The 14,882-nt window shown below is 36.9% G+C and overlaps 1 protein-coding gene across 8 annotated transcripts in view; it reads left to right on the top strand.

The window, feature by feature from the left end:
- The window catches only part of DMD (dystrophin), a 994,758-nt gene that overhangs the window by 809,040 nt on the left and 170,836 nt on the right, over positions 1-14,882 (top strand). For all 8 annotated transcript variants that reach the window (XM_044441365.1, XM_044441364.1, XM_044441363.1 and 5 more), the window contains one exon: positions 3,719-3,865. In XM_044441365.1, the coding sequence (XP_044297300.1) occupies positions 3,719-3,865 (147 nt within the window). The remainder of the gene's footprint in view (positions 1-3,718; positions 3,866-14,882) is intronic.

Genomic DNA, 14,882 nt, shown 5'->3' with positions numbered 1-14,882 from the left:
TAGTTTCTCAAATTCACAATGTGCCCATGGATCCAAAAAGGTTATGGATCTCTGATCCAGTGTAATCATGCCAAGACTGTATAAATATCAAATGTAAGAAAATCACAGATCTGCATATGGTCAAGCAGTATTAGACAGCGTAGCTTCCTGTCTGTAAGACAGCTATTTTTATGCCTTTAAAACATATGCAAAATCTCAGTGAAATCACTGAAAAGCTTTCAGGAGGAAAACATGCATGAGATGCAAACAAGGACATTTAACTTTAAAAGGCCAAACAGTTATTCCTGTCTATTTGATGAAAGAACACATTCACAGAGTGGACTGTGTGCAATTAATTGTCTGTGTCGAACACTTCAGAAGGCTTTCACCAGAGATTTCCGCTGAACCTTCTGCTCTGATCAGGAAAAGGCAGATAGCCTCATACTCTCATGGTGCCTGAACAACCTCAGGTTCCTTATGCAGAATACAGAGACAGCATTTTCTTGTTAATATTCTTTATTTTATTCCAATACCTGCCAATAGCTGAAGCTCTCTTTTTATTTTACTTAATTCATAAGATGCAATATAATATAGTGTAAAAAAGAAATAACATTGAAAAAATCATTAAATTTCACCATAGTAAATTAAACATGAATTTAAAAACCGAAGTCAAATAACTTAAATAACTAAGATAGCTTAATGCAACTAGACAAGTTAAAGCAGCAGACGGCCTTCCCTGGGTGCTATTAAGAACTGTGTCTTGGCATAGAGAACAGTCTTAACCTGGCACTGAAAGGATAGCAGAGCTGATGCCAGGAAGGCTTTGATGGGGGGTTGTTCCATGATTGTGGCTCTCCAAGTGAGAATAGGTGGCCAAATTTTGAAATATATTTCAAGCTGAAGAGAAGTAGACTCCCTTATTTTAAAAATGTGGTTTAAAAATTTTATCACTGAAAAAAATGTTGGCTCCTGTTGGCAAATGGTCAATATTTAAAAGATGTTGTGTGCTTAAAGAGATAGCAAAAAGTATGCACTGAAAATCCCCTAAAGTTTAGTTTCTATGAAATAGTTTGCACTTAACACTAGGTTAACCTAGTTAACACCTGCTACCGCTCTTAGTTTCTGTGTTGGAACTCTATTTAGGTTCTATTTAATCTATCAGAAAGATAGCAGGGACACTGAAAAACAAGCCTGCCTTCCAGGGCAATTCTTTTCTAAAGTCTTTTCTTGGAAGCCATGGATGTTAGATGCTTAAAACAGTTATCAGTATTTCCGTTGTGTAGGACAATTGACACTTCTTGACAAGATTATAATATCAAATGAAATAATTCAGTTGCAAGGTATACAGTACTAATCTGCAAAAGAAAAGAAGAAAAATGTAATGTTATCAAGGCACTGAAACTAGGGTTAAAAACTTGTGGCAGATGACTCCATTCCATGCAAAGCATAAATGGAGAACGTTTAGCCTACAATTCCCACCAGTTCTGGATAGCATAACCAGTTGTGAGAGATCATGGAATTTGTAGGCAAAACATCTGGAGGGCTACAAGTTGCCCACCCCTGGCTTACATGGAACTGTGTCATGGGAAATATCTAGCCCATATTTGAAGTAAAAGCTCTGAAATGCAAAGCTTCTTGGACTGTTACTCAAGGAAAGTAGCAACACCTACTTTCCAATGAATCTTTGAGCTACTTCTTATTTGACAATTGCAATAAGATACATGCTTGCTCAGCTGTGGATGTTCAAAATCTTTGGAACAAGGACCCAGTGAATTATCAGTTGAGCATGCAAGGTCATTTTCCATGCAAGTTTTCTGTGGGTTTCCAGTTCATACCAGTACCATGCAAAGTTATTCATGTAAGATGAAAAGGAGAAAGTAGAAGCAGTTGAAATTTTGAAGGAAGAGGGCCAGAGGGCAGATAATGTTTCTAGTTAGAGTTAGTTTGAGAGGTTGAACCCACAAGTAATAGTTTGACTGTGGCAGGTGTGTTTGTTTCCTTCCACTTCTTTTCTATTTGCATATTGTAAGCAATTGTCACAATGACATCTCCAGCACTCTCTCATACAAGGAAACTCAATTCTGTTAACTCTGTTCAAAAAAAAGGGAGTGGAACAGTATGTTTTCATGGGATCTCATTCAGAGGCAAGATACATTTAATTTCTTGGAAGTTTGATTTATGTTAATCATGCTATCCAACATAACATGCTTATGTTAAGCATGGTACCCATGCTATCTATTATTTCTTTATTATACAAGAAATAAAAACACCATCTATATAATCTGAATATTTTATTTATTTATTTATTTATTTATTATTAAAACATTTTTATGCCGCCCCATTCGCCGAAGCCTCGGGGCGGCTTACAACAATAAGTTAGATCATCATAAGTAAAAATTAAAATATATAAATTAAAATAAAATACAACTATACAATATAAAATAAGCCCAATTTCTCTTTAGTATTTGATCCACAAATGTTAATGTTAAGGATATCAGAAGCAGTCAGGAAACATCAAGGCTTAGTCCAGTGGAAAACCCATTTCACTTCTTCAGATAAAAGTAGAAAATGAAATCTGTTGCTGTTCTGATGAAAGAAAATTAATATAGAAAGTCAAATCATTTGTTATCTTCTTGAGTCTATAAGAAAAACCTGGTGTTACTTCAAAATATATTGACTTTAATCTCTAGCCAGTTTTAAAAAGACATTGACAATAGATTTTAATTTTGGTAGTTGATTGCACTGTCCTCTGAATTTTTCTGTTTCTTTTTCATAACTATTTTGTCACATCTGCTCCAGTTACCTCCCATTTAAAACTAATATTGCTATCAAATTTCATAATTTGTCAAAACCCATGCATTTATAATGTTCACCTTTGTAACGAGGTTTGATTAGTATCATAAAAATTAGTATTATTAAAATCAAAATCATTATTTGCAATACATTGTCAAGCTTTGGAATATGTGACAGTGGTTGCTTTAACCATTTTCATTCAAGAAGAAATGTGATGATTTCACGTTAAACCTTTAGAGAAAGGTTGGCATTTGAACTATTTCCGCACAGAACATTCTAAAAAAAAAAAACAGCCATGTAAGTTGCATACACCTCCAGATACAATGTCCATCTTCTCCATAAAAAAGTTAGCAACAGTGAATAAACATTCTATAGACCAGCCACAAAGAGACAACCAGTCAGGAAGGGTTATATATATCTTATTAGTGATGAATGGTGTTATAATGCATCAAGTAATTTCAAACCACAACTTCCAGAATATAGTTTGATATTGTGCATGTACAAAACCTTGTGCATAGAGAATGAAATCTCAGATTAAGGAAGATCTCTTATCTGAGATGACTTGAATGGATATATTTGGGATAACTTTGCCCATCACTATTTAAAATCTGTTCTGGTATTAATGGGATGCAAATATACACTGCTCTTACTACTGTGACCAGCCTCATACATTTTTATCTTTGTAATACCCTCTCCATAATTTTTGAACCTGGGAAAAGCTTTTTGTTTGGTCTTCCAGAGCAACTGCATTATCTATAGTAAAACAAGTAACTACTATAGCTTCATCTCAGGATTCTAGTTTAAAAGCAAGCCAGCAAAGTATTATTGTGTACTAGTGCTGGGAACCTAGAAAATGATCCTATGATCTGCCACAGGTTTTTTGTTTTTCTAATAAGAGCTTATTTCATCTACTGTTCTATTCCTCACATTTTGTTTCTTTATGCAGGTTTACAGGACAGAAATTGCACCTCTTAAAGAGAATGTGAACAATGTTAATGACCTGGCTCATCAGTTTACCTCATCTGAGATACAGCTTTCCCCATATACTCTCAACCGCCTCGAAGACTTGAATGGAAGATGGAAACTTCTGCAGGTAACATTCCATAATGTAGAAGCCTGAAATTCATTTAGTGGTGGTGATGAGATTTTTGCTTTATGTTTGCTCCCAAAAATCAAACCAAGAAAGAAGTGGAACCGCACCCAATAAAAATGTGGGTGGTTTATTTTAAAAATAGTAAAGACCACCAGCATGTTTCTCTTTATGCCTGGATGTCTGAACTGTACTCTCTATCTTCAGAGTTATAACACAACTTTTAATGAAAGACTAGTATGTAACATATTTCTAAGTGTGCAGTATCAATCATGTTTTTAGTTGGTGATCTAAATGTCTTGACTTGGATAAGAAAATTACTTAAAAACACATTCTCTGAAAATAATAAGTATTTACACATGTTAAATAATACACTATAATTCGTTCATGTTTTAAATGCCCAGTATGCACAGCTGCTTAGAACAGATGGAAATTGGTAAGAATTTGACATAGGCTTCCACATGGGTATCATTAAACAGACTGGGAAGCATGAAGAGAAACAGGTGCTATGCTCTCATTTCCTGATACCTATCCACCAGCAAATTGCTTTATGGATGTAGCTCATTTTAGATACTTAGCAATAGATCTGAGCATCTCTTTATGGAACAATGGGAGCAGAGAACTCATGCTGTTGCACAACCTCAGTTTGCTCCAACCATTGCTTTTGGTAAGAGGAGTAAACTGTAATTCTTGTGTGCTCTTGTTTTTTCCTCCTCAAAATGCTTCAACTTCCACTTCCTTTCTTAGAAGATTTTCTATTACAGGTAGAAAACTGAACTTTGGTTCCACAAAAGATCAGCCTCAAGTTCATTTTATGTTCCCTTTTAATCAGTTCCTGGAAACATTAATTTAAACACTACCTTTTACAAGCAGATTAATTATTCCTTGCTTAGTGTATTAATAGAATTAAATTCAAAATTGAAAATTATTATATTCATTGTGGCCACTGGCAGAGTTTGATCAAACTATTAAGCTCATAAAAAGGTGGCTTTGTTTTTACAGGATAATTAAGTTTTCTGTTAAAAAAACAAGCTCAAACTTACATAGAAAAATATACTTAAAATAGTATAATTTTTAAAATAGTATAAATGGAACAAATGCATGTATTCCTAGAGCACCATGTGCTTTATCTGTATTTCAGCCGTTGTCACCCCAGTGTTATCCAGGTGCTTTGGACTAAGGGTCTCAAAATCCCTGCCCTTGGGCCATAGTGGCTAGAGCAGATGAAAGATGACATCCAACATGTCTGGAGGGCACCAGGTTAGGGAACACTGTTATGTAGTAACTTAATTATATATTGAACATGTATGATCAATATGCCTATTAGAAAAATACAAAGATTAAGTAAAGGACTACAGAGATTTCAACTGCACAGCAGACATAGAAAAATCCTAACCCAGCAAATTGGATTGTCTAAGCATGAATGTTTGCCTGCAGATAAATTCATCCAAACGGTACAGGGCAAATTCTTTATCATCCTTCTACCACAATCCATATTAGATGTGCATTTGTCTCTCAGTATGAATGGGAAAGTGCCTTCACACAAGCCGACAAATGGCTCTGTGACTGTCTTCCTTACTTGTGCACAGAATTAGATTGCTACAGCAAGGAACGGGGACCTAGATGCTACTTTGGGCCCCTCTTCTGAGCAGACTGCAGGAATTGTATATTTTAGTTTAATCATACGTTGCTACAGGTAATTGGAAGAGCAAAGGGGTTTAGAGAAAATATTAAAATGCTTTAGGGGAGGGAAGTATTACGAAACATTACACCTCACCTTAATGATATGTATAAAAGGTCTTTGTCAAGTAAAATTTCACCTTCCCGAGTGCAAATGCTTAATTTTGAGATAAAATATAAAGTTATTCTTCACCAGAATTATTTTTTCATAAGTTGCATGCACTTCTGTCAAGTAATAGCATCTGTCTGTTTTTAGCTGACACAATGTTTTCCCTATCAGGGTCCAGCATCCTCTTCCAGTTTGTAGACACTGTAATTTAAAAAATATAAAAAGATCTTAGAAATCATGAAGAAAAGCATCTGTACTATTAAAAGTCTCATCTTCCCAGCAGAGGGAGATTTTGATCCTTCTTAGAACATGAATTTCTCCTTTTGTTCTAGTACCTAAGAAATGGCTCATCGAGAGCCGCAGCCAGACCTGCCATTTCCATGGTCTGCAGGCATGGGGCCTATATCAGGAAGGAAGCCAGTGTGGTGTAGTGGTTAAGAGCATGGGACTTGGACTCAGACAACTTGGGATCGAGTCCCCACTCGGCCATGGAGCCAACTGGGTGACTTTGGGCCCAGTCCACAGACTCTCAGCCCAACCTACCTCACAGGGTTGTTGTGGGGATAAGATGGAGGAGGAGAATGATGTAAGCTGCCAAAAACCCTTTGTAGGAAAAAAGGCAGGATATAAATTAAAAAAAAAATGAAGGAAGGAAAGAAGGTTCTATTGTATGAGTCTCATGCTGGATTTTGGCCAATGTTAACAGCAAACCTATCGTGTTTTTAATATCTTAACTAATACCTGAAGGAAGTTGTTTGAGTTAATTACAATAGATGTGCAAACCTTATGCAGAGAAATGGGATGGAGCAGGTGGGGTGGGGCATACCATATTATTTGGCTATTTTATCTTCTTTAGAAAAACTAGGATCTCGGATTAACACCAAATTCTGTTAAATTAAATTTTCTTTTCCAACAGTAATGTTGGATTCAGTGCACATTTTCTGCCCCTCCTGACTTTGCAGCCTGAAAGGCAATAGCATTATAAGCAGGTGAGATTTTGCATCATACAAATGTGCATAACTTTCTTCAGTATAATCTAGAAAATATGATTCCTATCACTTGCCATTATTGATAGAACAGCAGCCCAGAACACAGTACCCAACAGGCTCAATATTTTAGAAACAGTTAGATCTCAACAGAATACAAAAATGATTACTTTTCAGCATCTGAACAAATGCTTATCTGGTCTGGTTTTTTATTTAAAACTGTCCAGCTAAGTGACCCTTGGAAGATTATAGTATATTGTTATGGAAATGGCTATGATCTGTTGATTTTTTTCGTCAACATCTGGTAACCAGGATTCTACTAGTCTCAATAAGGAGGTTCTATACAGTTGTTACTGCACCAACAACTCCATTTTCTATGACTTTATTACTACCTCTGTGATAGTTGATTGGGTCTTCCAGATCAACTTCATTGTAATCAGTGGAGAAATTGGCTTGAGATATGTCATGGACTGAGATCTGTTGACTGTAATGAGAACTAAACTCAACTAAATTGGTCTGAACTAACCAAATGAATTCCGTAAGTTAATTATCCATTGTGTGAATAATGTGAATAATTAACCATGTCAGTTTTGTCTTTCCTCAGCCTTATTTTTAACCACCAGAAGCCTGATTTTTTTTTAAAAAAAAATCATTGTTGTCACTCAAACTGTATGGTTTATTAATCCAAAGATGATGTTATGTACATATTTGAAGCCATCCCATTTTGAGGTCATGTTGTTAATGCCTTGCTTAGATTCACACTTTAGTGTGGCAACTTGCACGTACTGTAGTTTAGTGTCACCATGGGATTCAAGGAGAATTGGATGTGCCAAATATTTTTTCCCCTTTTATACAACCATAGAACTAGCAGGTGGCAGTGGTTGTTGTTCTTGTTGGAAAATTGGAGGACATTCAGGCATACCAAGTAAGCCTATTTTGCCTCCCTTCTACCTCTGGTCTTGGTCACTATAACTTTAAATTCTTCTTGAGTGGCACAAATTAAAAATGGTCTAAAGAGCTGCACTTGGCACCTGCTATAACAGAATCACATTTTATAAACATCTGTGTTGCTCCCTGATTCATCCTTAAGCTATGTACAGCTGTGTTTCCAGTTCTCAGCTAGCAGTGATTTAATTACATATCTATCTTGTGCATCTAATTTAGTTAATTTATTCAGAATTAACGGTATTCTATTTTCTGTTAAGGTTTGTGGCACTGTAACGATAGTATCTTGTCATTAAAATACTATAAGGGTTGCATTACTGAGGGTTTTAATTTACATAATTATATATGAAAAGAATGTCATTGGTGTAAACAAGTAAAAAGATGGATTAGTTTGTCATTTATTATTACTTCACTATTTATTTATTTATTTTAGAATTAAATAAGAAACTTTTATAAAATATTGTTTTCTATTACAAATTAATGAAAAACTTTTTAAAGTTTTTAAAAGTTATAAAGTCATGCCTTTTTTACTGACTTTCTATGTCCTAACATACACAGTGAGCTGGATCTCAGATGACCAGTACATGACCAGATATGCAGTACAATAAAATATGTATATCGTGTTATTATATTATCCCAACCAGATATCCCCGAAGTTCTTTTGTTTCAGGCTTGATTGGCATAAATCTCAGAATCAACTTGGATTTTTCAGTCTTAAACTCTGAACCCATGAAATGCAGAGTACAGTATTGGACTTGGACTTAAACCAGGAAAACCTGCTTTAAAGTCTTCACTTAGCAGTGCAACTCCCTAGTGTGGGGCAAGTTACTCTGAAGCTGCTGCCCAAGACAGAAACCCCATGTTCTTTGTTTCATGTTACGTAATCCATGGTGAGCTTCGCTAGGTCCACAAGCAGTGACCTGTGAAGTGATGTATGATGGCACAATGTGAGAGATTGTCACACATTTTGTATCACTAGATCTTCTAGAGGGGAGAGGAGGCAGTCATGGGGTTTTCATTTTCAATGGCAGCAGACTCCAACATTAGTTCCAGCTTTTCTCTCAGCCTAGAATGGTTCTTGTAGCACCCTTAAATGTAGGTGATCAATCAAATCAATATGAAAAACCAACATAATGCATCAAAAAGTCTTTTTGAAAGGAAACAGACATACATACCAAGGAAATAACATCATTTATTGGCTGAGCACTTCTGACCTAAGCACAGCTGCTAAGCCCAGAAACAGCTTTGCTAGCTCAAGATGCTATTCAAAAATGGTTACCCAATATGTGCTTTTTGGGAGAAGAAGCTCTTGGAAAATATGATATTCTTGATAAATTGATTGAAAGAGCCATCAGTTTCATGATCTTGTATGATTCTGTTGCTGGAAAGTTTAGAAGTTGCAGGGACTTGAGAGAGAGAGAGAGAAAATATTTCCAGCAGAGACTGCAATCAATAAGAGCTCCTTTTTGGTAATTATATGAACATATGCTTACCAAGTAGGACTTCTTCTTGTTTGAAAAACAAGAAGTCTTATATCCTTTATCACAATATGTTTTTGAATTTTAGAAGCTGTTTGTCATACTTTGCTTAGAGCTGCTTTTGGATCAAAAGAAAGGTACTTTTTAAAAAGCAGTCTTATTCTTCTTATTCATATCTGAGGGGAAAGGATAGGGACTATTAAAATTAACCTTTTTTGTTTCCTTTGAAATTTCATCCATGACTTATTTTCATCTTCCAGTATTTATCTTTCCGGTTAAGAGAAATCCGTACAGTGTCTCCTCACTCCCCTTGCTTTGTGTCTCCAGAGGAAGATTGTGTCAGAGTGCTACACTCATCGGAGACAGGCTTTTAGTGGTGGAAGTTCTGCGAATTGCAACTTACTTCACACTGTCAATCTCGTTGGGTAAATTAAGTGAGAAAACAGCCAGTGTTTAAGTAAGTGCATAAAAGCATGGAAGGGAGAGGGAGAGAGAGAAGGAAAAAAATGCCTTCCCAGGATTGTCAATAGTTTTCCAGTTCCATATTTAGGAAGTGTATCTTCTTCTAAGACAGTAAGTGTATACCAAGGTTTTGGTTCTTTACCAAATGTATATTCCTGTTGCTGCTGTCAGTGCTACAATCATTTCTATAGCTTAGTATTTCAGCACCAGAGATGTTAACATGAAGCATGACCAAAACAGAATTGCTGAAATAACTCCCTGAATGATTTCCTATTTTAAACCTTCACTGGTTCTGAAAGTAAGGATAAATTGATATGCTTTGCATCACTGGACTTTACTAAAATAATTGAGTAATTCTAAAACCTGCTGGTTTTGAACCACTGTACTTTCCAGTAAGCATTCTAAAAGCATAAAATATGCTGGAAGGATCTGCCATGTGCCTTAAAAGATAGGTTCCAATTCAAGAGTCTATAGTTCCGATATTGGGCCAGGGGAGACACAGTAGCTTTCTTCAAGTGTTTAAAGTCAGAGAATGGAGAACACACGAGGAAGAAGGGGATGCTAGAAAGCCCCACTTTCTCTGTTATGTTATCATGCTCAGCTGAGCTACCTTACGCACACTGAAGGATGAACTTCTGCAACAAATAGAATAGCTTGTGTTCACACTACAGGTCATTCGTCAGGACAATCCAGTGCTCCCTTTGTTGGGAATAAGAGGGACAGTTGTTCTTGGCACACACCTCCCAGGCCATGCCAATCTGTACTAAGTCAAAGAATGAAGAGGAGGAGGCGGAAAGGGCCTGGGCAAGTGAGCTACTCTTCTTGAGTGCTCAGGCAGGCTCTGATTAAACCAAGATGTCTGTCAGGCAGGGGCATGAGAGAGGAGCTCTCACAGTCAGAAGCAGCAGGTATGACCACACCACAGCTTTGGGGAAAGAGAGCTAGCCAACTAGAGGATTGGAGTACAGCAGACAGGTGTGCCTGCTTCCAAACGGGCCTTCCTGAAGGCCCCATACATACTCACAAGGAAGGTTTCAAGAAGAGTTGCTTGTACTGGGCTCAATGACCCACTCTATGCATGCCCAGAGATGAATTCTGTGGTTATTGAGTTTATTCTTTAGTGAATAGAGCTTTTGTAAAGGAACTGACTGTTGTGCAAATGCAGAAAAACTCCAGCTCACAGCATCTTTGGATACATACAGTTAAGGGCTTTGCCAGTGTCTATCAAGTATAGTCTGACCATCTTCTTAAGTTCTTTGGTATGCACCAGTAGCCAGAATATATTCATGATGTGATCTCAAGTGCCTCTTTCATTTCTTCTTAATCCTGCTTGAATATCAAATGCTTCTCTCTTCATAATTAAATACTTTGTTACACCTTGAGCATCACTTTGCTTACATAGGAAATTAATGCAATGGTCCTATGATAGCTGTAGTCCTTATCACCTCCTTTCTTGGAGATTGGAATGTATATTTAATATTTCTAGTCTGTGGGGCATTGTTCTTCATTCCATATTTGTTGATGTGGGACATAGCTGGCCAGCATTGAAGCCCAGGCAGTCTGGTCATGTCCCCAAGTGCAATCAGTGAAAATGGAGCCTCCAACATGGGCAAGGATTGGGAAATCCTTTGCCAAAGCTCCTTTTCAGAGTTTCAAGCCAACCCCAGGTAGGCCAGCCTCCCAGGCAAGAGTGAGAACCACAAGGATTCAAATGTACCAATCAGCTTCCATGGCAGGAATTTCAATCCCATCAGTGTCTGTCATTGCTACCTGGTCACTGAAGAGAACCGTACCATGTAGAAAAGGAAACTGTGCCATGTGTTCTGGGTTGATCAGACTTTTGCTTGAGATCAGACTATTCTCAAGAATAAAATACAGTTTCTTTCCCTGTCATTCTTATCTTGCTTGATTGGGCTCACACACCAAGTCCAGACCCCTTGAGTCCTTTGTTTTCATGTTTGAATTTGGACAAATTTACTTTCTGAATCTGCTCTGGGTGGTTTATTCCTTTCAAGTGCTTTCAGACCAGCTTTCGCTTTGCTTTCTTATATTGCAGGTTCTTCCTCATAGGATTGTTTTGGTGTGTTAGCAATTTTCTCTTGGATGTATTCATACAAGTTTTCAATGCAATTTGCATCTGTTGTTGGAGTATAGTCTTGAATGATGGTTATGTTGATAGATTTTCTGAGAATTCTGATTGCTATTGCTCTGTAGGACTTTGCATTACAGGCCCTTACTTCCTGCACTACATCTTGCCTCTGTAGTAGAGTCACTTGATTTCTACTGAGTTTGCCATTTCCGGATTAAAACACTTTGGGGTTGTCTGACTGAAAATGTCCCATTCCAGGCTACTTTAAGTCTGCTCACATCAAGTATTGTGATGTTTATCTGTTGCATTTCTTCCTTTATAGTTTCCGGAAGTTGTGTCACATGTTCCATGTTCCAGTTGCATGTGTTGTGCAGCACTGGACTTTCTTTTTGCCTCTGTGCGTTCCAATCACTAGTCTTCCTTTTGGCCTTCTCTAGTTGCACCATTAGGGTTTAGGGTTAGGATTAGGCTCTCTCATCCATTTGGACTCAAATACTTTCCAAGCTGATTCCAATGTGTAGAATTCTCCTACATCACCAAAGTTCCCCTGAGCTCAAAGGTATAACTTCGTGTAAGTTTATTACTTGAATGTCTAGATGAATCTTGCAGAGTGGGGAGCAGGAATAGGTATGCTGTTCTTTAACCAATTATTTCATCCCAGCTAACATCCAAATATCTGGAACGGGGGGTCAGGATTTATTCTGTATAGAAAAATGCACCACAGCATTCATTACTTGATTTAAAATAGTTCAAATTTTAAAATGTAGGATATAGAATTTCTCTCCCTCTGTTCTCTCAGATAGTTTGACGTTTACCAGAAGAAAATCAAAATGCCTAATTAAAGTCAGTGCAGCCAGAGCAGCCTAGATTTATTTATGAACCAATGTTGTGTTGTGCACTTAATGCGATGTTTATAAATCCCATTAGAAGAGCATCTTCCCAGATTATTGTAAGGTTGTTTTCTTAAAAAAAACAAAAACACCTTGCTTTTGAGAAATATACTCAGATGCATCTAGGTGAACTTCTAGAATTTTAATTGTATCTGTATCAGATGAGCTCCAGAAATATAAAAGGGTTTTGGAGAGATTTAATTTTAGATAGCAGCTTAATTAACAGCATTTGGGGGGAAAAACTCATGCAACTTTAATTAAATGTCTCTACATTAATTTAGTCATTTAATTGAAAATGCATTGGGATAGCCCTTACAATTTATTGCCCTTGCAGTATGTAAGAGAGGTGTTTAAAAAAACAACTTAAAATTGTGATAAAACTTTTTTATGACATTTCTATCTTTCTGTCAGTTATACTTATCTTGAGAAACTGCATTTCAGATTGTCAGATTTATACAGCTTTTATAAACCTGTGAATCACACATTGATAGAAAAGGATGCCTGGGAGTACATAATTTTAAAGAACATATCATATAACTGTAGCTGCAATTTAATATTCGTTTACCTGGGAGTAAGAATCACCAATTTCAATGGATTTACATTTGTATAGAAATGTATAGAACTACACTGTTGGAAAGTCTAATTTTGATATTTTGTCTAAAGATTCATTATGCTACTTCATTGTTATAGTAAGCAAGGATCACCCATGCCAAGAAGATCATCTAGTTTCTTGTTATTTGTTTTTCTTTCTTTCCAGCTCTAAGATATTTACAGCATATCATACATCAGCTTAATAAATGAGAACTGAAGCAATTTAAGCACAGATAGATATTTTACACTAATTTTCTTCCTTTCTTCTGAGAATTACTTATTAGGATTCTATCTTCTCAAACATCTCTCATTGTTGTTATTATTATCACATACAGAATATTTGACACTGAGTATTATGCACACATCAAAGCTCAAACCGTTATACTAGTCATCCAATTCTTTTATTCCATTCAGACTGGAAACCAAGATGAGCCTTCCAGGAAGAAATGATCTTTCACAGGATTGTTTTTTCTATACCATTTGTAGGAAGAATTCCAGTTATTTATTTATTTATTAAAACATTTTTATGTCGCCCCATTCGCCGAAGCCTTGGGGCGGCTTACAACACTAAGTTAAAATAATTATAATATAAATCAAAAATATAAACATTAAATTAAAATACAAAAATACAGTATAAAATAAGCCACCCTGGCCAGATAAAATCCAATAATATTAACAGTTAAAATGCCACTTGAATAAAAAGGTCTTCACCTGGCGCCGAAAAACAAAGAACGACGGCGCCAGGCAGACCTCTCTGGGGAGCGCGTTCCATAACTTAGGCGCCACCGCAGAGAAAGCCCTCCTCCGAGTAGCCACCCTCCTAATTTCTTTCACAGAGGGTTCCCGGAGAAGGGCCTCCCCCGCCGATCTCAAGGGGCAGCTGGGCATATATGGATGCAAGCACTCCTTCATATAGGAAATAAGCAGGATTGTATTAATAGGCTATCTTCATTTTTAGTAAAAGGAACATGAAACACTACCCTTTCAGTTATATCATATTCATTTTATTATTAAAATCTCTATACTGCCCAATAGTCTCTGGTTTGCCTACAAAGATTAAAACCTTTAAAACTTTTATTAAAAAAACATAAATGTATAGATGTATAACCATACAACATGAAAAGATACTGTATCTAAAAATTTTCTTGTTGCTACTTCATCATAAGTTGCCAAATGTCTGTAAGAAGTAGGTTATAACCTTTTATCAAAAAGCTAACAGTGTTGGCACCAAGTAGGCCTTGTCAGAAAGACCAATCCATATTTGGAGGTCATCTGCTTAGAAGGCTTCCCTCCATGCTGCTTTCTATGTAGGCTAGGAGGCTGCTGGAAGAGGGCTTCAGATAATGGCTTTAGTGTACAAGTAGGTTTCTTCTGCGACAGACCCTCTATGAGTTATTGTTTCAACCCTTGTAAGGCTTTATACATCAAAACCAGCACCTTCAATTGGGCTCAGAAACATACAGAAAGCCTGTGTAAGTGGTCCAGAATTGGTGGTATTTGGTCAGAACTTCTCGCCCTTATTATCAATCTGGTGGCTGGATTTTGCACAGATTGAAGCAGTCTTCAGTGCAAATCTCACACAGTGCATTTGCATTAATCTAGTTTGGAGATTACCAGGGCATAGATAACTAAAATCAGGTTGCCCATATCCATATAGAGGTGCAGCTGGGCCACCAGCCAGAGTTGGTAGAATACACTCTGTCTCACTAGGGCCACCTGAGCCTCAGGTGCAAATGTTATCTCCAAGAGAACCCACAGGCTATGAATTTGCTCTTTCTGGGTCATATGAG

This window comes from Varanus komodoensis, unplaced genomic scaffold (assembly GCF_004798865.1).
Source record: "Varanus komodoensis strain SLA01 unplaced genomic scaffold, ASM479886v1 scaffold4, whole genome shotgun sequence".
NCBI lineage: Eukaryota > Metazoa > Chordata > Lepidosauria > Squamata > Varanidae > Varanus > Varanus komodoensis.
Note: the sequence above shows the minus strand (reverse complement) of the source record. Positions and strands in the feature narration are given on the sequence as shown.